We start from the raw sequence: 26,694 nt of genomic DNA, 5'->3' as shown, positions 1-26,694 counted from the left end.
TTCTCCTCTCCCTTTCACCAATCCTTTTAAATATGCGAGTTGGTGAAATTAACAGTTAACTTTCAACTAAGTTCAGGAACAGGGAAACGGGATTGGCTCTTTTCTCCACTTTCTTAATTGAGAGACTAATTTCCACAGATGCCTGTCTATTTAGAGCCTTACATGTCTACATTTCTCACCTTTGAATCTCTCTTCCCTTATTGTTGAAGATCTCCTTTCTGTGAATTGGAAGTCTGAGTGGGATGCTAGAGGATAGGTTTGAAATCCTACCCCTTCTGCCCCCAAACATATTGGTCTTTTTCTGTTCGGAGCGATCCTGCAGTCCTGCTGATGCCTGGTATTTTGAGCGGCTGCAAATTCACCAGTCAGAAGCAAATTAAGTGGTTAATAAAAAAAAAGAAGATGGTGATTAAAAAATAAAAAACAACACAAAAAGGCTTCTCACCATTTTCTATTACTGTACGGCAAACTGCAGAGAAATGATACTTGAAGTTGTATTTATTATTGTTAGAGGGGTATGATATTTCTGGGCAGGAATGATGGATGACAACTTAAATTTGTGTCCAGGGAATGAAGGTGAACTGTGACAGAGTTATTTATCTTGGGAATGGAGGTTAGGGTCAGGCAAGGCTGGGTGCCTGAAGGCACAAGACATTGACAAATTTATCCTGCGGGCCCTATATCTGAAGCCTTTTGTTTTGGATCCTGGCTACTCACTAAGTGACCCCCATCCCTCATCCTGGCAGTGCGTGAAGGATGCGGTGAGGTGCCAGTCGCCCTCCCCCCCCCCCCAGCATCCTCCCCCTCCTCATTCCCCTCCCGCGACTAATTCTTGTCATTCACTCCGCTGACAGGCACCAGCCCAAACTATTCCCACTCCTGAAAGGGAAGGTTAAATATTTATTTTCAGCTCATAATGGCCTTCCTGATTTAGTGTAGTATCATTTTTTCCCGTTGCCTTTGTCATTGCAGGTCACTGGAAGGACTGAGCGCGTTCAGAAGCTTGGAGGAGCTGATCCTGGACAACAATCTTCTCGGAAACGACCTTGTGTTGCCCGGGTTACCCCGGCTCCATACCTTAACACTCAACAAGAACCAAATATCCTTTCTGTGGGCCCGGGTCCCCCACCCCACCCCCGTTCTCTCTCTCCCCGTCCCCCCAGGTCCCCCGTCGCCCAGCCTCCCTCCCCCAAAATACCTGTGAAATGTCAAATGAGTTTTATGTGTCAGCCAAATTAAAGCATGTGAAATACGGTCCTCGGGCAGACAAAGCGTTCCGTCTCCTGGCACTCGGGATACTTCAGAGTAATTTATTATGGGTCATTCATAAATGAAATGCACCATTATATCTTCCTGTTGCTCCATTTTAGTGTGGGGATCTAAGTTATGGCTGTGAAGAAATCTTTTTAATAGATAAAAATAGAGAAAGAAAATAATGTCACTGCAGCCAAGAGGCCAGCCCAACCCTGTTTGCTTAGGGTTGTGTTGCAGGGCGACCTCTAGTGGGAAGTAAGCAGGAGAGACGGGAAGCTAAACTTTTCCACTGGGGCCTTCCAGCTGCTCCCGGACCCCGAGCTTCTCTCAAGGGAATAACTGAAAAACGAGGGTGGCTGGAAGGGGAAGAGCTCCAGAGCGCAGTGGGTAAAGAGCTTCACTCGACAGCGTACCCGATCACGGCGATCACCAGGCAGTCAGCGGTGAGGAGGGCTTCCGCATCTGTCCGCTAAACCCATCCGATGGGAGCCTTACCTCCTCTTTTTCCACTTTCATTTGTTCGTTCGATAGTATTTATTGAGCGCTTACTATGTGCAGAGCACTGGACTAAGCACTTGGAGCGGACAATTCGGCAACAGATAGAGACCATCCCTACCCATTGACGGGCTCACAGACTAATCGGGGGGGACAGACGGACAAAAACAAGACAATTTAATCGCGATAAGTAGAATCGAGGGGATGTACGCCTCATTAACAAAATAAATAGGGTAATAAAAATATATGCCAATGAGCACAGTGCTGAGGGGAGGGGCAGAGGGAAAGGGGGGAAAGGGGGCTTAGCTGAAGGGAGGTGAAAGGGGGGCAGAGAGGGAGCAGAGGGAAAAGGGGAAGCTCAGTCTGGGAAGACTTCATGGAGGAGGTGAGCTCTCAATAGGGCTTTGAAGAGGGGAAGAGAGTTGGTTTGGCGGAGGCGATTCCCATTTGCTCAGCCCTGGAGGAGGCACGACCTATCTCCTGCCTGCCAGCTCAGAGTATCTTAGACGAGAGTGATTCGGGGGTGCGTGTGTGTAGCCATTTTACCTCCGGCCTTCACCTCCAGTCTCCAACACTAGCTTGTAGAGGCCAGAGAGAGAGGTCCGCTCTCAGTTTAGCGGCATACGTTTTGGTGAACTGGTGACAAGGGCATTCCAGTAACGTCCCAGGCCATGCACTCAGTTATAGCTATCCTAGAGGTTTGGTCATTTATTCTCTGTTGCAAGTGCGTTCGGATTTAAGGTGGCCCCGGAGGCCTGATTCGATTTACTGGGGAGCCCTGGGTGTCTCTCTGTGTAGTTGCTGTGTAGTTGAGATCTGTTCCTTGTTAGGTAATGGAGAATGTGCTGATGGAGTTAGTAGGGATACGCCTGCTGACTTTCCACTCTAGAATCTGGAGTAGTTGGTGCCTTACGGCCAAGGCGGAGGTTTCCTTTGTTCCTAGGCTGATTTTTAAAGTGTTTTAAGGGATGAGTTGGCATTTGATTCCAGGGAAGTTTGAAGCAGGTGGCCACCATATTACTGCAGAACGGGTGTTACAACAAAGATGTGAAAAACCCATCAAAGGAGAAGAGTGATCCATCTTCCATCTGCTAGAAAGAATACATGATATATACACCCATGCATGTTTGGTCTGTTTGGAAATACATCTTCACGGGATACTTCTTGTACACACTCTAAATTATCGCTTCCAAACTGTAAGCTGTCTCTCAGTCCATCCTACCTCCAGGTTCCTCAACTCCCCCTCCCCATCAAGCCCTCATATTCCTTTAAACATTTCTAGTGCCATGTCCACGAACCATGCCAAGGTCAATTTTGAAGATAATTTTCTTTGCTAGTGAAGATGCTTTTCAGGCAGTTCTCTGATCCTTTTTCTTCTGCTGACCATTTTGATGTTGGTCTATTTTGCCTTTCTCTTCCTCTCACCAGTTTCAGGGTCCAATCCCAGCCCTTCTAGTTGAACTGCTGTTCTGTTCCTTCTCTCCCCTTGCCCACTGCTAGTGACAGACCTGACACTTCTGCAGGCAGCCCTGCAGGAAGCCCTCGAGCCCTGGCTGTTTGACACGCTGGATAAATGGTGCAAATTTACTCTGCAGCTTCCCAGAATTTGCCTCCTGGGCAGGGTGGGTGGGGGTGAGGGACACAGGAGTGGGGAAAATAATACAGGAGTCACTTGCCATTTTTTATACGCGTCCAGGGCCTGTGACTCAAAAATAACCAGCAATTCCCCACACTTATTCCTCGTCCAATACTTCTCCTCAGCTTCCCTCCATATGAAACCTAACAGAACGATCTAATCCTTCAAGAAGCACACTGAGTAGATTTTAAAAGCCTAAAGACAAATAATTTGAGAAGAATAACAGAGAGCAAAGTGTGTGGGACCATTTTGTGTCAATATCAAATCCTGGGATAGCCAGAACTGCCTAGAGAGACAGATGGCGGCTAATTTACGGCAACTTCTCCTTAAGTCTCCTAAATTGGGAAAGTCGGAGCCTGGCAGAACAACCCCCTTATTAGGCTGGACAAAAAGCAAGAATGAAATTTAAACCATCAGGAGTGATGAATGCCACTACTTGATAGATTGGAATATTTCTGGAGTGTCATCCATCTGCATTAGAGGCCTCTGGGCCGTGGGCCGATCTGGCCTGGACAAGGCAGTGGTGGGGGCTGGGCTTGGACCACGACATGCTCTGGTTGGGATCTGGATTACTTGGGAGGCCTTGGAAACAGTCACGTACCTGTAGTCCCTGCAACTGCCTCTAAAGTGAGGGACCTTCGTTGGGGTCTGGTGCTGGGTAGGGATTTGCAGACCTGGGTTGCAGTTTGGCCCAAGTGCATTGAGCCAACCGTGTGATTTCTTTGTTTATATTAATGTCTGTCTCCTCCTCTAGACTGTAAGGCTCACTATGGACAGGGAATGTGTCTGTTTATCATACTGTACTCTCCCTAGCACTTAGTATCATGCTCTGCACACGGTAAGTGCTTAGTAAACACGATTGAATGACTGAATCAAAGCGATGGGCAAAACCCATCATCTATCTTGTAGACTCTTTCCCCTTTTGCTCCTAAGCCCCCGGAATGGACAATTCAGATCGGATGAAAAAACAGAAATGACACTGGCTCTTTACAATCATTTCTGGGCACCAAGGTGACTAACTGCCTCAAAGCGTGCACTAAGCTTGTCACTGTGTAAATGATCTCAGAATGATCAGAGAAGGCTTCCCTAATACGCCCGTCCTCTGACGTCCTGCAATATCTCCCTCATCAGTTGAAAGACCCAAGCGGCAACATAGCCGGAGCAGGTACTGTATGTCTCCAGTTAACTCCATCCCCCCACGCGTGTGTTCATAATAATAATTATGGTATTTGTTAAGCGCTTAGTATGTGCAAAGCACTGTTCTAAGCACTGGGGTAGATACAGGGTAATCAGATTGTTCCCCGTGGGGCTTACATTTTTTAATCCCATTTTTACAGATGAGGTAACTGAGGCACAGAGAAGTTAAGTGACTTCCCCAAGGTCACACAGCAGACACCTCCAGGCTGGGAAGTGGAGGGTCACTTGCAACACAGACAATGGGAAGAATATGTGGTGTAGGAGGTGAGGTGAGAGTCAATACAGATACAAAAGTTGGCTAATTGCTCCATGTGTTTGTGTGTGTGTGTCTCCAAAACTTGAGTTTTTGCTTGATGTTTAGGATAGGACACTGTTAGGGACTTAGAAAATGTTCTTTTAACAACTCTGATTAGAACATGATCCCATTCTGAAAGAAACAACATCAGTCAAGGCCCATGTACTGTTACGTGCATGATTTTTAATGATGGGCTTCTCTAGAACGAAACCCCCATGTTACGGGGGAACTTAGTGCTTGGCTGTGCCTAACTTACAGATGATGCTATTCGAAGTGAAAGCCTATCCATTCCTGTAAGTGTGCATGAATAGCAATCAATTCCACAGGCTGTGCCCAAATAGGAAGTAGATTGGATTATTTTGTCACTTCCAAGGCCTATCGCTGTTTTCCTATTGCTTCATATTCTAGTTTTCGTGAAGTCTCTGCTAAAGGAGAGCCCCCCTTACCAAACTGGTTTGTGTGCAGCCAGTGTGTTCCAATGTTAAATCACATAGGCTTCACTGTGTCTCCTAGAGGGCAGGAACCTCATTTACAAACTCTCTTGCACTGTACTCTCCAAAGTGCTTGATAATAGTGTTCTGCACTCAGTAAGTGCTCAATAAATACCATTGATTGATTGCCCTCTCTGTTCCTCAGTGTCCTTCGGTTCACGATCGAGTGGCAACTTGGCGATCCTGTTTGTGACCGTTGTTCTTTCTGTTCCTGCCCAGCAAAGCTCTGTCAATTTTATTACCTCATGGAAATTAGAGAGAATGGTAGACACTCCAGGGTGTCGACCAGCTCTGTCTTGCTGTGTCCACTTTGACTTAGAGTGAGAGGATCCGTCTCACCGGATTATGAACCACGGACAGTCAACGGAAGTCCTCCTGGGCAAAGCCTTGATTACTATCTCGATCTGTCCCTCTCTCTAGTTCCCGGCCATTTAGATCTCGATTACTCAACAGCCCTTGGGAAATGTCATTGAGAAGCACATTAATCTGGTATAATAAGACTCAACAATGTCTGAGGAAGTGGAGTTACTCGTTTGTAGAAGGAGTAGATGACCACGATTTGAATGGGTGTGAGGGTAGGTAATTATAATGCTGGTGTTTGTTAAGCACTTACTATGTGCAGAGCACTGTTCTAAGCACTGAGGTAGATACAGGGTAATCAAGTTGTCCCACGTGAGGCTCACAGTTAATCCCCATATTACAGATGAGGGAATTTAGGCCCAGAGAGGTTCAGTGACTTGCCCACAGTCACACAGCTGACAAGTGGCGGATCTGGGATTCGAACCCATGACTTCTGACTCCCAAGCTCGGGCTCTTTCCACTGAGCCATGCTGTACAGAGATATTTTTTCCTCACATCACTCTTTAAGAGATGCCATTAATTCCATTTCACAGATGGAGAAGCCAAGGCTATTGAAAGCTCACCTCCTCCAGTAGGCCTTCCTGGACTAAGCCCCCCTTTTCCTCTGCTCCCCCCCAACTCACTCCCTCTGCTCTACCCCCTCCCTGTCCCACAGCACTCGTGTGTATATATATGTACATATTTATAATTCTATTTATTTTTATTAATGATGTGTATATATCTGCAATTATATTCATTCATATTGATGCCTGTTAAGTTGTTTTGATGTCTGTCTCCCCCCTTCTAGACTGAGAGCTTGTCGTGGGCAGGGATTGTCTCTGTTGCTGAATTGAACTTTTCAAGTGCTTAGTACAGTGCTCTGCACACAGTAAGCGCTCAATTCATTCAGTAGTATTTATTGAGCACTTACTATGTGCAGAGCACTGTACTAAGTGCTTGGAATGTACAATTTGGCAAAAGATAGAGACAATCCCTGCCCAATAACGGGCTCACAGTCTAAACGGGGGGGGACAGATAGCAAAGCAAAACAGAACTTAAGTAAATACGCTTGCTCGAATGAATGAATGAATGAAAGGCAGAGCATGAGAGTGTCTGGTCCTAAGTCACAATCAGTGCAGAGTTGGGATAGAACCTGGATCTCCTGTTTCCTTGCTCAGGACGCTTTCCAGGAACCAAGCACTTCATCGGAGCCCTCCTGGGATTTAGATGGCAAGCATCTGTTCCCCTAAGGAAAAACTTGAGCTATTAGCAATTGTAATACTAAATAATCTAGGACTCTGGGTCTTCGAGGATGCTCTCCTGTAATTCAGAGTGCGTCAATTGTTTGGAATCACTGGCTGAATGGGGAGTAGTGAGAATGCATGTTTGCATTTGAGCTATTGGACATTCTTTCCCCTTCTTTTTAAGGTTTACAAATCCCAGTCTGGAAGCATACTTTCTCTTCTCTCTTCATTAACAGCTCTTCTTTTCCTGTCCCTCCTCTTTTACCTTTCTCTCCATTTTACAACCTCTCATTCATTAATAAGGGAGCTCTCACTACCTACTGGCTGATCCACCCTCCTCCCTCTCCAACCAACCGCCTAAATTCACCCCAAATCTTTTAATCTTGCTGTATCTGTGGATGAGTAGGAGGATTAAGGTGGTTAGTGGTTTGTCATAATGAATTTGTACTTTTGTAAATCCTAAGAGTGCTTTGTAGCTGCTTCACATAAACTGATGTGGGGTTCAAGCTTTACTTCCTTCCAGAGTAGCACTTTGCTGCACTTTATTCTCCATCTGCACCCCCTAGTCTAGCGGAGTAGAAACTTTCCTACATAGGACAGTGCTCTGTGTGCTATGGGTACTCAATAGATTCTTGAGTAAATCATTTATACTCCTTGAATGCCTGCCAAAATGTATGGTGACCATTTCCAGAAGCAGCAGTCATCCTAAGTAATCTTTAGAATGAAAAGAAATGCTTAAAAGGAGAAAAGCTGTGTTTTAACGATGAAAGGAGTGTTGCCCTCAGATTTGTAAAATAGCTATGGTTTGGAGTGCACTTGGATCCATGAATGTTCACTCATTCATTCATTTAATCATATTTATTGAGCGCTTACTGTGTGCAGAGCACCATACTAAGCGCTTGGAAAGTACAATTCAGCAACTAATAGAGAGAGTCCCTACCCAACAACATGCTCACAATCTAGAGGGGGGAAGACAGAGAACAAAACAAAACAAGTAAACAGGCATCAATAGCATCAATATAAATAAATAGAATTATAGATATATACACCTCATTAATAAAATAAATAGAATAATACGTATGTACATATGTACACAAGTGGTGTGGGGCGGGGAGGGATGTAGAGCAGAGGGAGGGAGTCGGGGCGATGGGAAGGGGAAGAGGAGCAGAGGAAAAGAGGGGCTTGGTCAGTTGATCAGCTAACCCTCCTCACATCCCTTTCACTTTTTACAGAAGGCAGGTAAACCTCTTCTGTGAGTAACAATTTCTTCAACTGTAACTAAGAAATGCGAGAATCAATCAATTCATTTATGCATGCATTCAATTGTAGTTATTGAGTGCTTACTGTTTGCAGAGCTCTGTACTAAGCACTTGGGAGAGTACACTACAACTGAGTGATAGATATGATATCTGCCCTCAAGGAACTTACTTTTAGTCAGGGAGAACGGCATTGAAAGAAATTTCAGAATTAGAATATGAGGAAATGTACATAAGAGCTCTGTGGCAGGGGATGGAATAATTGTGCTTCCAGGGTTCACTCTAGACTGTGAGCTCACTGTGGTCGGGGAAAATCACTGTTTATTGTTGTACTTTCCCAAGCACTTAGAACAGTGCTCTGCACAAAGTAAGCACTCAGTAAATACGATTGAATGAATGAATGAATACAGATCCAAGTGCATGGGATGATGCAGATGGGATGTCAAATATGGTGGGTATGGGCCTTTTGTTTGGTCCTGAAGATGGGGTGAGTGATGGCTTGCCAGATGTGAAAGGGGAACGAGTTCCACACAAAAGGGAGGATTTGAGCAAGGGGTTGATGGCAAGACAGACGAGATTGAAGTACAGTAAGTAGGTTGGCATTAGTGGAGTGAAGTTATGCGAGCTGGGTTATAGTGGAAGATAAATGAGGCAGAATAGGATGGGGAGAGCTGAGTACCTTAAATCCTAATGGTAAAGAGTTTCTGTTTGAAACGAGATGGATGGACAAACTTTGGAGGTTTTTAAGGAGTGGGAAGACGTGCACAGGAAGATTTTTTAAAAAAATGATCCTAGTAGAAGAGCAGAGTAGTCAGTTGGGCAATTGTATTTATACGCTTACTCTGTACAGAACGCTGCACTAAGCTCTTGAGAGAGTATATTATAACAATATAACAGACACATTCTCTGCCTACAATGAACTTAAAATCTAGAATGGGAGATTGACATTAATATAAATGAATGGATTACAGATATGTACATAAGTGTGGTGGGGCTGGGCGGTGGGGGATGAATCAAGGGAGCAAGTCAGGGCGAGGCAGAAGGGGATGAAAGAAAAGGAAAAATAGGGTTTAGTCAGAGAAGCCTTCTTGGAGGAGATGCACCTTCAAAAAGACTTTGAAGGTCGGGGAGAGTAATTGTCTGTCGTGTACGAAGAGGGAGGTTTATGCCAGGCCAGAGGCATGATGTGGGTGAGAGATCGGCGGCAAGATAGGCGAGGTCGAATACAGTGAAGTTAGCATTAGAGGAGCAAAGGATGCTGGCTGGGTTGTAGGAGAGTAGCATGGTGAGGTAGGAAGGGACGAAGTGATTGAGTGCTTTAAAGGTGATGATAAGGAGTTTCTGTTTGGTGTGGTGATGGACAATAATAATAATAATGATAATTATGGTATTTGTTAAGGGCTGACTATATACTAGTCACTGTACTAAGCACTGGGGTATTGGTTAAGCGCTTACTTTGTGCCAGGCACAGTACTAAGCATTGGGGTGGATATGAGCAAATTTATTAGGACACAGTCCCTGTCATTCATTCATTCAATTGTATTCATTGAACACTTACTGTGTGCAGAGCATCATACTAAGCACTTGGAAAGTAGAATTCAACAGTAGAGACAATCCCTACCCACAACGGGCTTACAGTCTAGAGGTGGGGAGACAGACATCAAAACAAGGAACTAGGCGTCAATAGCATCAATATAAATAAATAGAATAATAATAATAATAATGATAGTATTTGTTAAGCACTTACTATGTACAGAGCACTGTTCTAAGCACTGGGGAAGATACAGGGTAATCAGGTTGTCCCATGTGAGGCTCCAGTTAATCCCCATTTTACAGATGAGGTAACTGAGGCACAGAGAAGTTAAGTGACTTGCCCACAGTCACACAGCTGACAGGTGGTAGAGCCGGGGTTCGAACCCACGACCTCTGACTCCCAAGCCCAGGCTCTTTCTACTGAGCCATGTAGGATATGGTCTTGTTTTGCACATCAAAACAAGTACACAGGCATTAATGTAAATGAATAGAATAATAGATATGTATATCTATATACATACCTATATATATATATCTACAGAGATATATACACAAGTGCTGTCAGGTGGGGAGGGGTGGTAAAGCAAAGGGAGTGAATAGGGGCAACAGGGAGAGAAGGGGAAGCTCAGGAAAAGTGGGGGGTTAGTCTGTCGCACATCGGGATCACAGTTTCAATTCCCTTTGTATAGTTGAGGTAACTGAGGCACAGAGAAGTGAAGTGACTTGCCAGAGGTCACCCAGCAGGCAAGTGGCAGAGCCGGGATTAGGACCCATGACTTTCCGCCTCCCAGACCAGCGCTTTATCCACTACGCCGTGCTGCTTCTCCGGATGGGCAACAGCTGAAGGTTCTTGAGGAGTGCAAAAGCACGGCCTGAAGGTTTTATAGAAAAATGATACAGGTAGCAGAGTGAAGTATGGATTGGAGTGAGGAGAGACAGGAGGCTGGGAAATCAGCAAGTAGGCTGATGAAATAATCAATGCGGGATAGGAGAAGTGCTTGGATTAACAAAGTAAGAGTTTGGATGGAGAGAAAAGGGAGGATTTTAGTGATGTTGTAAAGGTCAAACAGGCAGAATTTAATGATGGATTGAATATGTGGGTTGAATGAGAGAGAGGAGTCAAAGATAATACAAAGGTCATGGGCTTGTGAGATAGGAAGGATGGTGGTGCTTTCTACAGTGATGGAGAATTCTGGGGAAGGACAGGCTTTGGGTGGAAAAATGAGGAGTTCTGTTTAAGATGTGTTATGTTTGAGGTGATGCAGGACATCCGAGTAGAGATGTCAACTAAGGCCTAGGTTTGGGAGGGACTGGAGGCAAAGAGGTCAGCGAGGGGGCCGAGGCAGTAGTGAAGGAGAGATATGTAGAGTGTTTGGGCCAACACGGTTGACGTTTGGATGGAGAGGAAAGGGCGGATTCTAGAGACGTTGTGAAAACAGAACCGACAGGATTCGGTGACCAATTCATGCGAACAACTACAATAAAAGGTGTTTCTACAGAACGTGCAAATGTGACTTTGCCAGAGTTGCCGGAAAAATCAAATTGAGAGATTTTTTTTTTACATTTGAATTACCCAGATCATTTGTGTATGTAAGATACAGCCTAGCTACTCTGTTTCTCGGAAACTGTGAATAATCCCGTTCGCTCTAATCATGAGCAAGGCTTTCTCTGCCATGCCATCCCCAGTGCAAGTAACTGTTCCTTTGATTCTGCGTGCTTTGGAGAAGATCTTCTTTTGTAGGAAATGGAACTGCCAACGTGGAATGGAACAAAGATTTTGGCTTGCTGTTTCCCCCAGATGAAAAACAAACCCAAATTATCTAGACTTGCAGAGTAAGCATTGTGCGGGGAATCATTATTTAAGCTTAGGATCTAGTTTTGTAGCTTTTCATCTTGCCAGTGTGCCCCCTCTCACCCCCACCCCCAATACCCAGAAGAAGGCCATGAAATAATCTCCTGAATATTCACCAGGATGGAATGAGTGAGGATGGGACACTGTGGTCCATCCCTGCAGGGCTCTGTGGAATGAATAATACTGTTTGACTAGAGGATGTGACAAGACATATCATAGGGTTGGCTATCAGGCAGGAATGTGCACAGCTTCTATCCTTGCTTACCCAGGAGATCAAGCATGCAATTAAAATCTCCTCCAAACATTTCATACCCTGGTGGCGGTGGTATCAAAATAAAGATCAATGTCTGACACTCAGATTTAGGAGATTAGGAGCGTTATCTCCATGACTAGTTTGGATTTAGAGAAGACAGCCCAGCCCAGTCTGATTCATTATTTAGGAGGGAGCTGAAAAGATGGAAAAATGGAATAGTTGCTGCCCCACAAAATACCCTAATGAAAATCCCAGAGATCCATTTATGTAGTCAGAAGAGTTGAGTTTCTTGAGTGCTGTGAATTCCCCACAGGACAGGAGGTCAGGAAATGGCTTCGCCCAGCACCCCAGAAATACCTGGTGATTGAAATTCAGGGCAAGGAATGGAAATCGTTCTCTTTGGCAAAGAGAAAAGAGCTACCACGTAAACTCCTGGTGGTTGAAAGTTTCTTATAATCTGTGGAATAGGACCTCTCTTGGGCAAAGCTGGATCAACCCTAAATAATATCCTGTTGACTTTGGACATAGGTGCTCTCCTAAGCAGGTCACAGTGTGTGCTATCCTTGTGGGTGACTGAGAAAAAAAATAAATCTTAAGAATGAAGAAATGAGAGTGCTGAGCTTAGATTTGTGAGGAAAGGGGGTTGTTCCCGTTTTTTATTAGGATCAAATGTAGGATATGGTCTTGGCATACTGGTCAGCTGAAGCAGCGTGGCTTAGTGGAAATAGCATGGGCTTGGGAGTCAGAGGACGTGGGTTCTAATCCCGGCTCTGCCGCTTGTCAGCCGTGTGACTTTGGGTAAGTCACTGAACTTCTCTGTGCCTCAGTTACCTCATCTGTAAAATGGGGATTAAGACTGTGAGCCCCATGTAGGACAACCTGATTACCTTGTATCTACCCCAGTGCTTAGAACAGTGCTTGACACATAGCAACTGCTTAAAAATATCTTCATTATTATTATTATCATTATAGTGAGTGATCAATAAATGTCATCATCATAAATACTATTAAGACCATTATCATGCTTGTAAATAGGCAATACATCACACTAATGATAATAATAATGGTATTTGTTAAGTGCTTATGTGCCAAGCACTGTACTAAGTACTAGGATAGATATAATATAACTAGGTTAGGCAAAGTCCCTGACCCACATTAGGTTTACGCTACATGAGTAGATTGTCTTGAGACCACTTCTTATTTAAATATCTTAGCATGTCATTTGGCTATTTTTAATTTCCCTTCCCTAGGGCCAATTTCTGTGAAGTCACCACTACTCTCAGTGGGCCTCTGGCTCATCGGTGGAAAGTTAGTGAGTGGCGACGGAAGGCAACTGAGAAGGGAAGTTGCTTTAACTGATTTGGATTTAGAGAAGAGTCTGTCACATTCTCATAATAATAATAATAAGGTATTTGTTAAGCGCTTACTATGTGCCAAGCACTGTTCTAAGTGCTGGGTAGATACAAGGTAATTAGGTTGTCCCACGTGGGGCTCACAGTCTTACTCCCCATTTTCCAGATGAGGTAACTGAGGCACAAAGAAGTTAAGTGACTTGCCCAAGGTCATACAGCTGATAAGTGGCAGAGCCAGGATTAGAACCCATGATCTCTGACTCCCAAGCCTGTGCTCTTTCCTCTGAGCCACGCTGCTTCTTATCTACATTTGTCTACATTTTCCCCAGATTTTACCTCTTCTCTCCTTTCAGCCTCTGCCCATTAATTTTACCCCTCTATTATTCATCTTCCCTTCTTTCCACTCTTGCTTTTGTCTCCTTCCATTTATGTTTGCTCCTTTTACTAATCTTTCCCCTCCACCCATCCGGCCTCATCCCTTCCCACTTTGAGCCTTCATATTCTGGTCACTCTACTAGTAAGTTTTTTGAACGAGGAATTTTGTCTCTTGGTTGTAGTCATGGTATTTTTTGAAACCCCAGTGGGTAAAATACACCCTACTAAGTATTTAGGAAAGTTAAACACTGATGGAAGTGACCCCAAAGTAACAATCTCACCTCGAATTTAAATATTACTCTTTTGAGCTGCATTTTTTCCCCTTAAGTCAGGTAGACACTCTGATAGAAAGAACCGTAGAAACAGATGATAGTTTGACCAATTTAGAATATGAATGTGAATGGAGAGCAGGTCATTTTGTTTTTTTCCTGCAGTTCCCTTGAGAAGAGGAACAGGATTTGGGAATCACTTGACAGCATTTGATTTGTATGCAGATCAGGGATGAAATGGAAATTTGTTTCAAGGAGGAAAGGGCTGTTACCCCAACCAGTTTTCCTGTGATGAACTTTGATGGCCTCTTAACACTACAATTCAGGCATAGAGGTGAAGAAATTAAGCACCTCTATGAACCCTAAAGACAACAGTGATAATAGAAACCATGAATCAAAGTCAGCCCGAAAGGGAAGCATCATGTTCTGAAAGAGCAGGCTAGGAAGAAGAGTAATATAGACAAAAGGGCCTTAGAAGAGTGTGACTTCAAATGAATCCTACAGTATGCTTTAACACTATTTTAAAAGTTCGTGTTGTGTGAAAGATGAAATTAAATTATGTACATATCCATAATTTCTTTACTTACATTAATATCTATCTCCCACTCGTGATCATTATCAGTGGTATTATCCATAATTTTTTTACTTACATTAATATCTATCTCCCACTCGTGATCGTTATCAGTGGTATTGATTGAGTGCTTACTATGTGCAGAGCACTATACTAAGTGCTTGGGAGGGCACAATAATAGAGAGTTGTCAGATTGTAGGCTGTCAGCTCCTTTTGGCAGGGAATGTGTCTAACAACCGTTGTTTGTATTTTCCCAAGAGCTTAGTAAACTGCTCCACTTGCAGTAAACACTCAGTAAATACCTTTGGTTGATTGACTAAACTCCTATTAAGCCTATTCTAGATTTGGGGACACACATGCGCACAACACACCCCTCATACACACCCCACCCCTTTTAACATCCACTATAATCCCTATAAATCTTCCCTTCCAAACTGGCATCACCTCGGCCTGCACACCTGCTCTCATTTCTCCCATAACCTCCTCCCTTTGGTTGCCAGCTCCTCCATTGACAGAAATCACATCCTATTCTGCTATTATACTCACACTGATTAACACTGATGCTGGGCTCTGCACACAATAAGCGCTCAGTACATTCCACTGATTGATCGGTCATTTCAGCGAAATAGATTTGCAGCAGGGAGTTGTGGAAGAAGTTCTCAGTAGGAGTTCTTATTAAGCACCTACTGTGGGCAAAGTCTTGTCTTTTGCTGTCGAGTCGTCTCCGACCCATAGCGGCGCTTTGGATCCATCTCTCCCGGAACGCCCCCGGTTCATCTGCAATCGTTCTGGTAGTGTAGCCATAGAGTTTTCTTGGTAAAAATGTGGAAATGGTTTACCATTGCCTCCTTCTGTGCAGGAAACCTGAATCTCCACACTTGACTCTCTCCCATGCTGCTGTTGCCCAGCACAGGTGGGTTTTGACTTGTAGCAGATTATCTTCCACTCACTAGCCACTGGCCAAGCTAGGAATGGAATGGGTAGGCCTCTGCTTGACTCTCCCTCCCATAGTCGAGACTGATGGAGTACTGGAAACTCTCCAGGTGCGACCCTCAGAGGGGTAGTGCAAAGTACTGGGAAAAAAAACAGATGGAGAAGAACCAGACCCCATCCTTGTCACCCTGACTTGCTCCCTCTTTTCCCGCTCCCAGCCCCACAGCACTTAGGTACATATCTCTATTTTTTTTATAATTAATGCCTGTCTCTTGACTGTAAACTCATTGTGGGAAGGGAATATGTCTGTTTATCGTTATATTGTAGTCTCCCAAGTGCTTAGTACAGTGCTCTGCACACAGTAAGCACTCAATAAATACAATTGAATGAATGAACGAGTAAGAGAGAAAGAGAAGTCAATGACAGACATATAAAGGAAAATGAAATAATAAAAACTCCAAAGCAGTATGAGACAAGTAAGATGATGAATGCGACGAGAGCAGTAGGAGACCGCGGCTAGAGGAGCGGAGCTTCAGACTCTTCAGGGCTCAGTTCAGAAATCGCAACCACAACCATGGCTTTCCCAACATTCTTCCACACATGCTGCAGGAGCTTCCTCTCCCTCAGCTGGGAGAGGATCCCTGGGACTTGTTTGTTCCTGTTAAAGCAGGGTGGCCTAGTGGGAAGACTCTGTGCTGGGTGTCCGAGGATCTAATCCCTACTCTGCCACTCTCTTTTCTTTCTTTTTTTTTAATAGTTTGTTAAGCACTTACTATGTGCCAAACACTGTACTGAGCTCTGGGGTGGGTACAAGATAATCGGGTTGCACACAGAACATGTCCCCATGGGGCTCACAGTCATAATCCCTGTTTTTTCGAGATGAGGTAAAAAATCAGACACAGGGAAGTTGAATGACTTGCCCGAGGTAAAACAGCAGACAAGTGGTAGAGACAGGATTAGAACCCAGGTCTTTCTGGCTCCCAGGCCCACGTTCTATCCACTAGGTGTGCTGCTTCTCCACTTGCTTTTATGTAGCCTTAGGCAAGTGATTTGACTTGTCAGTGCCTCAGTTTCCTTATCTGTAAAGCCTGTTCTTCCTCATACTTAGACTGAGTCCCATGTGTGACAGGGATTATGTCCAACCAGGTTTACCTTGTAGCTACCTGAACACTTAGTACAATGTTTGGCACAAGCAATCACTTAACAAATACCATTCAATTAAAAAAAGACATTCATTCATCCAATAGTATTTATTGAGCGCTTACTATGTGCAGAGCACTGTACTAAGTGCTTGGAATGTACAATTCTGCAACAGATAAAGACAATCCCTGCCCAATGACAGGCTTACAGTCTAATCGTCCTTGGGAAAATTTCGACCTTTAGTTTTCCTTGTCTTTTTCTCGGCCATAGGTTCAGGTCCTGGTTCAGCTGTTTAGGTGCAGTGTTTACTAACCTTAAAGGGGAATTTGGAATTTGTTGTTGGTTTAAATCCCATGCTTTGTTCATTTTGGGTCATCCCAACATTTCTACTTAGTTCCATAACAAGGAATAGGCTTTTTTTTTTTTTAGTGCTATTCGTTAATAATAATGGTAGTATTTGTTAAGTGCTTACTATGTGCAAAACACTGTTCTAAGTGCTGGAGGATACCAGGTGATCAGGTTCATGGGGTTCACAGTTTTAATCCCCATTTTCCAGATGAGGTAACTGAGGCCCAGATAAGTGAAGTGACTTGCCCAAAGTCACACAGCTGGCAAGCGGCGGAGCGGGGATTAGAACCCATGACCTCTGACTCCCAAGCCCGGCCCCACCACTTGTCTGCTGTGTGACTTTGGGCAAGTCACTTAACTTCTCTGTGCCTCAGTTACCTCATCTGTAAAAATGGGGATTAAAAAAAAATGTGAGCCCTATGTGGGACAATCTGATTACCCTGTATCTACTCCAGTGCTCAGAACAGTGCTCTGCACATAGTAAGCGCTTAACAAATACCATGATTATTATTATTAATATTATTATCTACTCCTGCACTTAACATGGTGTCTGGCACATAGTAAGCGCTTAACAAATGCCATCATTATTATCAGAACCTACCCTCCCAGGAGTCTTCTGAACCCTTATCCTTTCCCCATGCCCTTATTCCGCTGGCTGCGGCAGACTGGTAACCACTATTTCTCTGACTCTTCCTATGGTAGCCGTGTTTCCTTAAGCAATAGTGGCCCAGTAAAGACTCACCTCTTGCCCCCATCCAGTCTTAGACCTGTGCCTTCTACTCACCCGATGAACATCTTCCTCTTCTGCACCTCCTTGCCCATCTGTCTCTGCACACAGTAAGCGCTCAATGAATATGACTGAATGGATCTGTCTCCCTGTTTCTAGTTGGGCTGTTCTGGTTTTTATTTCTAGCCCTTAGTACAGTGTCTGGCACAGAGTAAGCACTTAACAAATACCAACTTTACTTTCTTTGTCAATATGTGTGTATTTCCAATTTCCAGTTCTGCCTTTGTCCCTACTTGAGTCTCTGGCTTCCTCTCTGGATCTAGAGAAGCAGTGCGGCTTAGTGGCAAGAGCCTGGGCTTGGGAATCAGAGGACATGGGTTCTAATCCCCCCTCCACTACTTGTCTGCAGTGACCTTGGGCGAGCCACTTAACTTCCCTGTGCCTCAGTTACCTCATCTGTAAAATGGGAATTAAGATTGTGAGCCCCATGTGGGACAAGCTGATTACCTAGTATCTACCCCAGCGCTGAGAACAGTGCTTGACACATAATAAGCGCTTAACACATGCCATCATTATTATTATTATTATTATTATCTACATCTCTTAGTTGCCTCTCTGGGTGTCTGGCTTTCTCTTTCGTGCCATTTTATTGACAGTTCCCCTTAAGACCCCAACCCTCCTCATTTGACCCATCAATATGGATAAAGTTGGTTTCTATGCTAGTTGGCACGTGGAATTGCAGTGACACTCAAAGCGTGAACATTCTGGGGAAGAGAATGAGGTTGGAAGATCTTCCAGGTCTGTGTTAATGATCCCCCTGCCTCTTCATTCTCCTTACCTTCATTTCTCCCTCTGTTGCTGATGAGCGTACTGAGGAAGTATTTGTTTCCATGTTAGAAAAGTCAATGCTCCAGAAATCGCAAACCACTTTACTACACCAAATCCATCATTTTGTCAAAGTTTTAATGTTTTGAGGAGAAACACATAGGAGAGAAAAGAAGAGCTTCACAAACCAGCTCAATCCTTTCAAAATCTGTCTTAAATCTTGCCCGGGGCATTTAATGTAGCATTTCCCTGCAAGTGGAGTAAAAGGAGTTTGTCTGTGATTGAAGTATGTAGCTGCCCATAATAACAATAATGATGGTATTTGTTAAGTGCTTACTGTGTGCAAAGCACTGTTCTAAGCACTCCGGGGGGGATACAGGGATGAGATGAGCTGCTGGATCTCACCCTGGATCTCAGGCATCTCAGATGAGATATAAGGATGGGATGAGAAACAGCGTGGCTCAGTGGAAAGAGCCCGGGCTTGGGAGTTAGAGGTCATGGGTTCGAATCCCCGATCCACCACTTGTCACCTGGGTGACTTTGGGCAAGTCACTTAACTTCTCTGTGCCTCAGTTACCTCATCTGTAAAATGGGGATTAACACTGTGAGCCCCTCGTGGGACAACCTGATCACCTTGTATCCTCCCCAGCGCTTAGAACAGTGCTTTGCACATAGTAAGGGTTTAACAAATGCCATCATTATTATTATGCAAGGTGATCGAGTTGTCCCAGGTGGGGCTCACAGTCTTAATCCCCATTTGACAGATGAGGTAACTGAGGCCCAGAGAAGTTAAGTGACTTGCCCAAAGTCACACAGCTGACAATCACAGACCACCCTGCTTTTTCCACCCCTGGAATGGAATCCTTAACCTTTTGCACATCACTGAGCTGGAGAACCTGCTGGATCACTTGGCTGAGGTCACACCTTCTCTAGAGTACCTTAGCCTGCTGGGGAACGTAGCCTGCCCAAATGAGCTGGTCAGCCTGGACAAGGATGAAGATGACTATAAAAGATACAGGTAAGGCTCTAAATGCTAAGGGGGGGAAAGCAAATGATTCCCTCTAGCAACCCTGTTAATTTGCTTGGATCCTGGAACGGTACTATATTCTTCCCCGCCAACCCTCGCTCCCAAGCCTACCTCTCTTTTCTTGATGAGTTCCTTAAGGCTGCTAACTGTCCTGTAAGCTCTGTCTATGCCGTGAGCTCTCTGTGGGCAGGGAATGTGCCTGTTTATTGTTTTACTGTACTCTCCCAAGTGCTTAGTACAGTGCTCTGCACACAGTAAGCACTCAAGAAAGATGATTGACTAACTGACTGACTGCCCTGGTCCTTGGTGGTCGAATAAAGCAAGAAAGAGGAAGACGGGTTGAATTTCTGGCTGGCGAGGTTGTTCCTTCCCACTTATAAAACCTGTTTCTTAGGAAACTCTGACCATTTATAGAAATGGTATGAAATGTGCCAAAATCAGAGAGGGCCACTCTGGCAACACGGAAAAGAGCAACCACTGGACACAGGTCAGTCTTTGCCAGACATTAGACCTTCTGACTTGAAGGCTGTTCCCTGCATAAGCCACTCACTTTGAAATGAGCAGAATGGAGATGGGTGAGGTGTCTTTTGATGGCATTTACAGAAAAAAAGGCTGACAAAAGGTGGTTTGTAAGTCAACACCAAGTTTCCACAAAGCAATTAAGAGAAGGAAATGGGTTTCAAAGTATCAAAGAAGAAAGAAAAGGGGGAGAGGAAATGACATTCAGAAAGAATAGAGCCAGGTTTGCTTTTGTGGATCCCATCCTGCTATAAAGATATCACCTCACAGGGAGGGCAGGGATTGTGTATAGACATGAGAACTAGGGAAGTATCAACTGAGGGCACTAATTTTGCAGCTCAGTGCTCTTATTAGAACCTGGGCTGAGTTCTGTTTATTGCAGGGCTTGAAAACACCCAGTGGATGGAATTTTCCACTTCTTTTGACTTGTCACAAAGAGATTCTCTTAGCCTTGATTCAGGGATAGATGGCGCGGTCCCGTGGAGAGCAAAGCTGGTTTCTGGGGCAGGGTGTTGGGGTCTGTGTGTGTGTCATTGTAGCGTTGCTGGTGACAGGGCTGAGTCAAAACAAAACCCATCTCACACCCTCAAACGCTGCTTTCGCCACCGAGGGGCCATCCCCAGGCTCAGTTGCCCGTTCATTTTGAAAGCATCCGGGAGAAGATGTGAAGGAATGAAAGGAGATTTGTTTGTAGGGCTAGGAATTGTAAGCAGCAGTTTATTGCTGATACTGTAGTTTGTTCAATCTTTTGCACATGGAACTGGCAGCTGTGGGTGACACTCTCCAGCGTGACTATTCTATATTCAGGATTCCAGACTTCTGAAAGCAGTTTTCAATCTATCTTTAGCCGTGAAGAGTTTTAAACTTCTAACAGGCTGGCTTTTGAATCCAGCAGAGCTCTGGCATTGGGGTTTTCATTAAATGAAGTGGCCTAGTTTTAATAAAATATTTTCCCAACACTTTCCCCTCAAAGTGCAAAGAATGTCTACCATCCAGCTTCACAGAAAGCCTAAGAGTGTGGACTATGTAAATTTATGTGACATTTTCACTACAGAATTGCTTAAAAAATGAATGATATTTCTAGAGTTTACTGTTTTTCACTTTAAGTATGTTTTCTGACAATATGTCTCCTATTAATCCTCTAAGCAATAGTAGGGGCCTTAAAGGAGCCTATTCAGAAGCAAGAACCCATGGTTCATTTAGTCCTGCCTGAAAAACATTCTTATTGATTGGCATCCTCTGTGGTTATGTGATGTAATATTTATAATATGTCACCCAGCCATACATCAAAACAAGTTTGTCTGTTGTTTCATTTCAATGTGAGATGTTGATTTCAGAGAGGTGAGGCCAGTTTTAGGTCACATTGTGGCAAACCGTTGGGCCAGAAATGTGAAGTGACTGGATTTATGTATCTATTGAAGGCTGCAACACAGATGCTTTTCCTCCCTCCTGTTTACCTTCTTTGCCCTCCTCCCTCCCTAACTCAGCCTCCTTCTGACTTTTGGGCATTTTGGTGGCTACTGTAAAACCAGTTACATTAAAAATGTTTCTGGAGTGCATACGAGGCTGATTTGTTGGACTAATTCACTGCTCTGTGAGTGAAGTGAAAACTTCCCTTTGCTTTCCCCTAGACATTCATTATATGATCAGAGGTAGATAGTGGGCTTTGCTGAAGGATTATACAACCCTGATGCTGGTGATCCTGGGGGAAGGGAAGTGGGAAGGTAGTGTGCCCACACTTCTCCGTGCACACACAGGGCTGCTATTTGGGAATGAATGCTGAATGGAGGAGAATGTGGCGATGGGCAATCCTAAATGCATGGACACAGGGGGATAGCGGCGATGGGCAATCCCAAATGTGTGGACACACTGGGGGTTAGTGCCCACAGTAATAGATTACAAGTACGTTTTGTTAATGTCAAAATGCTGTGGAACTGGTACTTGCCTACCCTCTAAATGGACCCAAATTGACCAGAACTACCAAACAGGAGTGAAAATTTTGAGTAGACCAGCCGTGAGGCAGAGTTTGTAGAAAAGATTCATATTTACTCAGGTTTTGTCTCACTATTTTCTAATATGCTCTTTTCCTTTAACAGGAAAAGGGGATCAAAGACTAGTGTGTACATCTTTTGGTTTCTTATCTTCTTAAATATCATTTACAAAAACCAGACCAGATCCTGGGCTCAACGTAGGTCTGGTCACAGTCTCTCAAAAACTATTCGGTGAGCTGGAGGGGTAGAAGAGTGCTGGGCTCATTTGGGGCACTGACCTCTATTTCCCAACAAAATATAAATTGTCAAAGTTTTAGCTTGCATAACACAGTCTGCATTCTCAGGCTAATCTTAAATCTAGACTTTGAAGATCACAAGAAAGCAAAGGTCATGCCCCGAAGATCAAAGTAACTGCAGCCAACACAGTAATTGCTGGTTGCATCTCTTGTTAGAGGTACATGGTCTGTTATGTGGGTGTATTGTTTTGCACTGAACACTTCAAACAAGGTGTTAGTGAACTGTGAGGAAAATCATCTGGACCAGGGTGGCTGGCAAGACATTCATTAATGCTGTAGGTGTGTTCACCTATTCTCATTATAGTGAGATAATTGTAATTTGTGTGTGGGTGTCTGGAGTTATTCTGCTTTTAGTGCTTGTTCATTATTCTTTGGCCTTTATTGACATTTTCTCAAATGGTTCATTCATTTCTAGCAGTGTGTATGGGGAAATAAGAGCAAGTAGAAACAAATGCTGGGGTTTATTTTAAATTAGCTTTAAACATGTATTCAACCGATATGTTTTCTCCTAGACAGTAGAGCTAGTGTCAATGGCCTTTTCTAGTCCTTTTTAGCCGGCTAAATGGAAAAGAAACTTTCCACATTTTCTCCCTGCCCTATCCCATCCATCTCTGTTTAAATCTACGTATTAAATATTTACGGAAACTCTGTTAATGGGGTTTGGTAAATAGAAGATGCTATTTTCTACAAAATAGGGCTCCGGTTATGGGAGATAAATTAAAAGGGTCAGGCGTGGGGGGAAGGAGGGAGAGGAGGGAAAAGCAGGAAAAGTTTGAATTGCCCTGGAAGACAAAGGGCAGGCTAGTGATCCAAAGTTCTTTCCCACAGATGATGGGAAACTCAGTATTGCCACCCATTGATGGAAGCCTTACGAATGAGTGGAGTCAGCAATCGTTCAGTCAATTAGTGTTATTTACTGAGCACTTACCGTGTACCGAGCGCTGTACTAAGAGTTTAGGGGAGTACAGAGGCAGCGGTGGGATGAAGAAACAATACAGCCCTCCCTCCACACAACTGGCTGAGCAAATGTGCTGCTGACTCTGCTGCGACTTGTTTAACTCTTCCTTTCTTGCATTCACGCATTCTAACTGTCTTGGGGCCTAGTGGCACTTTGGAAGAGAAGCTAGTGTCATTTTTGTTTTTCACATTTCGTATTGGAAAATGCAGATACAAAATAATAATAATGTTGGTATTTGTTAAGCGCTTACTATGTGCAGAGCACTGTTCTAAATGCTGGGGTAGATACAGGATAATCAGGTTGTCCCACATGAGGCTCATTTTACAGATGAGGTAACTGAGGCACAGAGAAGTTAAGTGACTTGCCCACAGTCACACAGCTGACAAGTGGCAGAGCCGGGATTTGAACCCAGGACCTCTGACTCCCAAGCCCGGGCTCTTTCCACCGTGCCATGCTAAAATGCCTAGAACGCAGACCTTGTCTCTGCTCTCTTTAATCTATGTCCGATTTCAACTCATCTGCTTCTACAGAGTGCTAGGAAGAGTCGATCAATCATGATATTTCTTGAGCATTTACTGTGAGCGTCATCCTTGTCAGTTGTATTTACTGGGCAGAGCACTGTATTAAATGCTTGGGAGAGTGTAATGCAACAGAGTTGCCCACTGTGAGCTTCTTCCCGTCTAGAGGGGGAGAAGCACTGTCCTAACCTCTTGGGAGACTACAGTGGAATTGGTAGATGTCATTCCCTGCCTATAAGATGCTTAGTTCGTGAAGCACAGAGAAAGAGAGAAAAACCCAAGATATACATGTAGGTCCATCACTCTGGCGAACGAATGACAGACAGAGATAAATGGAGCTTCCTGGGATCCCTGTCTTATCTCCAGTGCTTTCCACTTTCCACATCACTGTGGATAATGACTTTCTTTCATAATGCTGAAAATCCACGGAGACCCATCATACCAGCCCCAGTGCCCCTGGAGCAGAGTTGGGCTTCGAAAACCATCCTCAGACTTGAAATAAAAGAGGAAAAAATGTCCTGAGTACAGGATGCAAAATTTAGACGGATCTCTTCTCATTAAAGTAGCGTCCTCCTAACTAGCACTTTTATAAATCTGAAGCTGTCTCAGGATATCCCAGGATTTATAGACCCCCGGGTCTGCCATAAAGTAGTTTATGATGGTTGCCTTCTGTGTTATTAGTAGCTGTCTCTTTCTGCAGCCATTCGTGTTTGATAATAGTCTTAAAACACCCAGAATTACTTACCTGCTAGCCACATTCCAGATAGCCCCTGTTGACAGTCTGAATAAGTTTACTGCCCTTTTGTTGTACTTTACCTTCAAAACAAACTGATTGAACCATCAATAGCTCCTGGAAGCTGACAGAGGCTTGTCGTCTGGGCTAACCCCTGTGATAGCAGGTTATCTGTGGGAGTTAACCTCCCTGCATTTGTTAACTGAAATGTTTTATGTACTATGCAACTTTAGGATACTGCTGTGATAACCTTAGTAACTAAGTAATACATCACAGTAAAGAGATTTTTGTGCAACAAATAACCCTGGATTAAATTTACAAGGGTTGAATTGTTATTGTAAAAGCATTGGTTCTCTGGTTTCAGTAATCCTTCCTTGTATTTTGATGGCAAACTCGTGTTACGGTCAAATGGAAACTTAGGCTTCTGGAATAGCCTGAGTCAAACTAAAGGGGCTGCACAAAGTCTCCGGTTTGAAATGTAAAAGAAAAAGCTCAGTGAATTGTTTTACATTTAAGTTTCCTGAGCCGTTCGGCTCTCCCCGTTATGAAGCAAAAGAGGGCAGATAGAGATGGGCCCCCGTCTGTCCTCTGACCAGTGCGTACTGCTCCACAGACAAAGCTGTTTAATGTTTGCATTTGTATTTTAATTTCATCCAACACAGCCTCTGCCTCAACTTAAAAGATGGAAAGAATTTTAATTATAAAAAAGAAACTCTCCTCAATGGCTCTAAACTATTAATTCTTGAACATCCCCAACTGCAAGTCATCCTCCACCCACATCAGTGATTTTTTCCTCCTCTGATTTCTTGTCAAGAGCCTGCTCTTTCCCTCCATTTCCCATTTCCATTACTCCTGGTCCCAAATCAGCAGAACATACAATGCTGATTTCATCTTGGGAATGGCCAGCCTTGTGATGGTATCTTGTCTTCTATCCTTAACCTTTTGCTGATTTCCTGATACTGACGGTTTTCTTCACCTGAATAGCTCAATCAATCAATCAGTCATATTAATTTAGTGCTTACTGACTGCAAAGCTCTGTACTAAGCGCTTGGGAGGGTCCAGTATGTGAGAGTTGTTAGAAGTGCTCAGAAGTAGAAGCAACATGACTTAGTGTGGAAAGAGCATGGGTCTGGGAATAAGAGGAGTCTAATCCTTTCTCCACCTCCTATCTGCAGCATGACCTTGGGAAAGTCACTTTTGTTTACCTCAGTTACCTCGTCTGTAAAATGGAAATGAAAAAGTTCAGCCTCCAATTTAGATGGTGATCCCCATCTGGGACAGAGACTGTGCCCAACTTGATAAACTTGGATCTACCCCAGCGCATAGAAAAATCCTTGATGCCCAGAAAGTGCTTAAAAAATATCATGAAAAAAGGAGCTTGCAGTCTAGAGTGGAAGCTTACAGATTTAGTCGTCTTCCTCTTTCAACCCACTTCAAAGCGTGTCTTGGCTTCCTTAGCTTCACTCACATAGAGAAGCAGTGTGGCTTAGTGACAATAATAATAATAATTATGGTATTTGTTAAGCGCTTACTATGTGCCAAACACTGTTCTAAGCGCTGGGGAAGATACAAGGTAATCAGGTTGTCCCACGTGGGGCTCACAGTCTTACTTCCCATTTTACAGATGAGGTAACTGAGGCACAAAGAAGTTAAGTGGCTTGCCCAAGCTCACACAGCAGACAAGTGGCAGAGGTGGGATTAGAACCCACAACCTCTGACTCCCAATCTGGACTCTTTCCACTAAGCCACGGCTTGGGAGTCAGAGGACATGGGTTCTAATCCTGCCTCTGCCACTTGTCTCCTGTGTGACCTTGGGCAAGCCACTTAACTTCTCTCAGCCTTAGCTGCCTCACCTGTAAAATGGGGATTAAGACCTTGAGCCCCACATGGGACAACCTGATTACCTTGTATCTACACCAGTGCTTAGAAGAGTGCTTGGCACATAGTAAGTGCTTAACAAATGCCGTATATTATATTTCCTTCTGTGCCCATTTCAATTTTAAAGAATCTTTGGTCAGCTGTGCTTCCCTGCTGGTAACAGATGGTGAACGTGTTCTCTGCCCATTGGCCCAGAGATGAAGACAGCCACGGCAGAGGATTTCTACAGCAGTTTCAGCGCCTGGAAAAAATCTTGACTCTGCAAAAGAGTCCTAATAGAGCCAAACATAGACCAAACAGTAGTTTGTCCAAGACAGGATAGCCTGGCTTCACCCAAATCTCCTTGGAGATTAGAAGACAATTTTGTAAGAAATAAAGGACTAGGATGG

General features: G+C 44.1%; 1 protein-coding gene and 1 non-coding gene across 2 annotated transcripts in view; one reads left to right on the top strand and one right to left on the bottom strand.

Annotated features, from left to right (window-relative positions):
- Positions 1 to 26,694, top strand: part of LRMDA (leucine rich melanocyte differentiation associated) — a 1,142,364-nt gene that overhangs the window by 650,118 nt on the left and 465,552 nt on the right. Inside the window, exons 3-4 of the mRNA XM_029061255.2 lie at positions 973 to 1,099; positions 19,264 to 19,403. Coding sequence (XP_028917088.1) covers positions 973 to 1,099; positions 19,264 to 19,403 — 267 coding nt within the window. The remainder of the gene's footprint in view (positions 1 to 972; positions 1,100 to 19,263; positions 19,404 to 26,694) is intronic.
- LOC114810550 lies at positions 15,336 to 15,473 on the bottom strand. The gene has a single exon (XR_003758246.1). It is a non-coding gene; the product is annotated as a small nucleolar RNA SNORA7 (small nucleolar RNA).

The sequence above is a fragment of the Ornithorhynchus anatinus genome, chromosome 3 (assembly GCF_004115215.2).
Source record: "Ornithorhynchus anatinus isolate Pmale09 chromosome 3, mOrnAna1.pri.v4, whole genome shotgun sequence".
NCBI classification, from domain to species: Eukaryota; Metazoa; Chordata; class Mammalia; order Monotremata; family Ornithorhynchidae; genus Ornithorhynchus; species Ornithorhynchus anatinus.
This window is presented reverse-complemented; position numbering and strand designations above follow the sequence as displayed.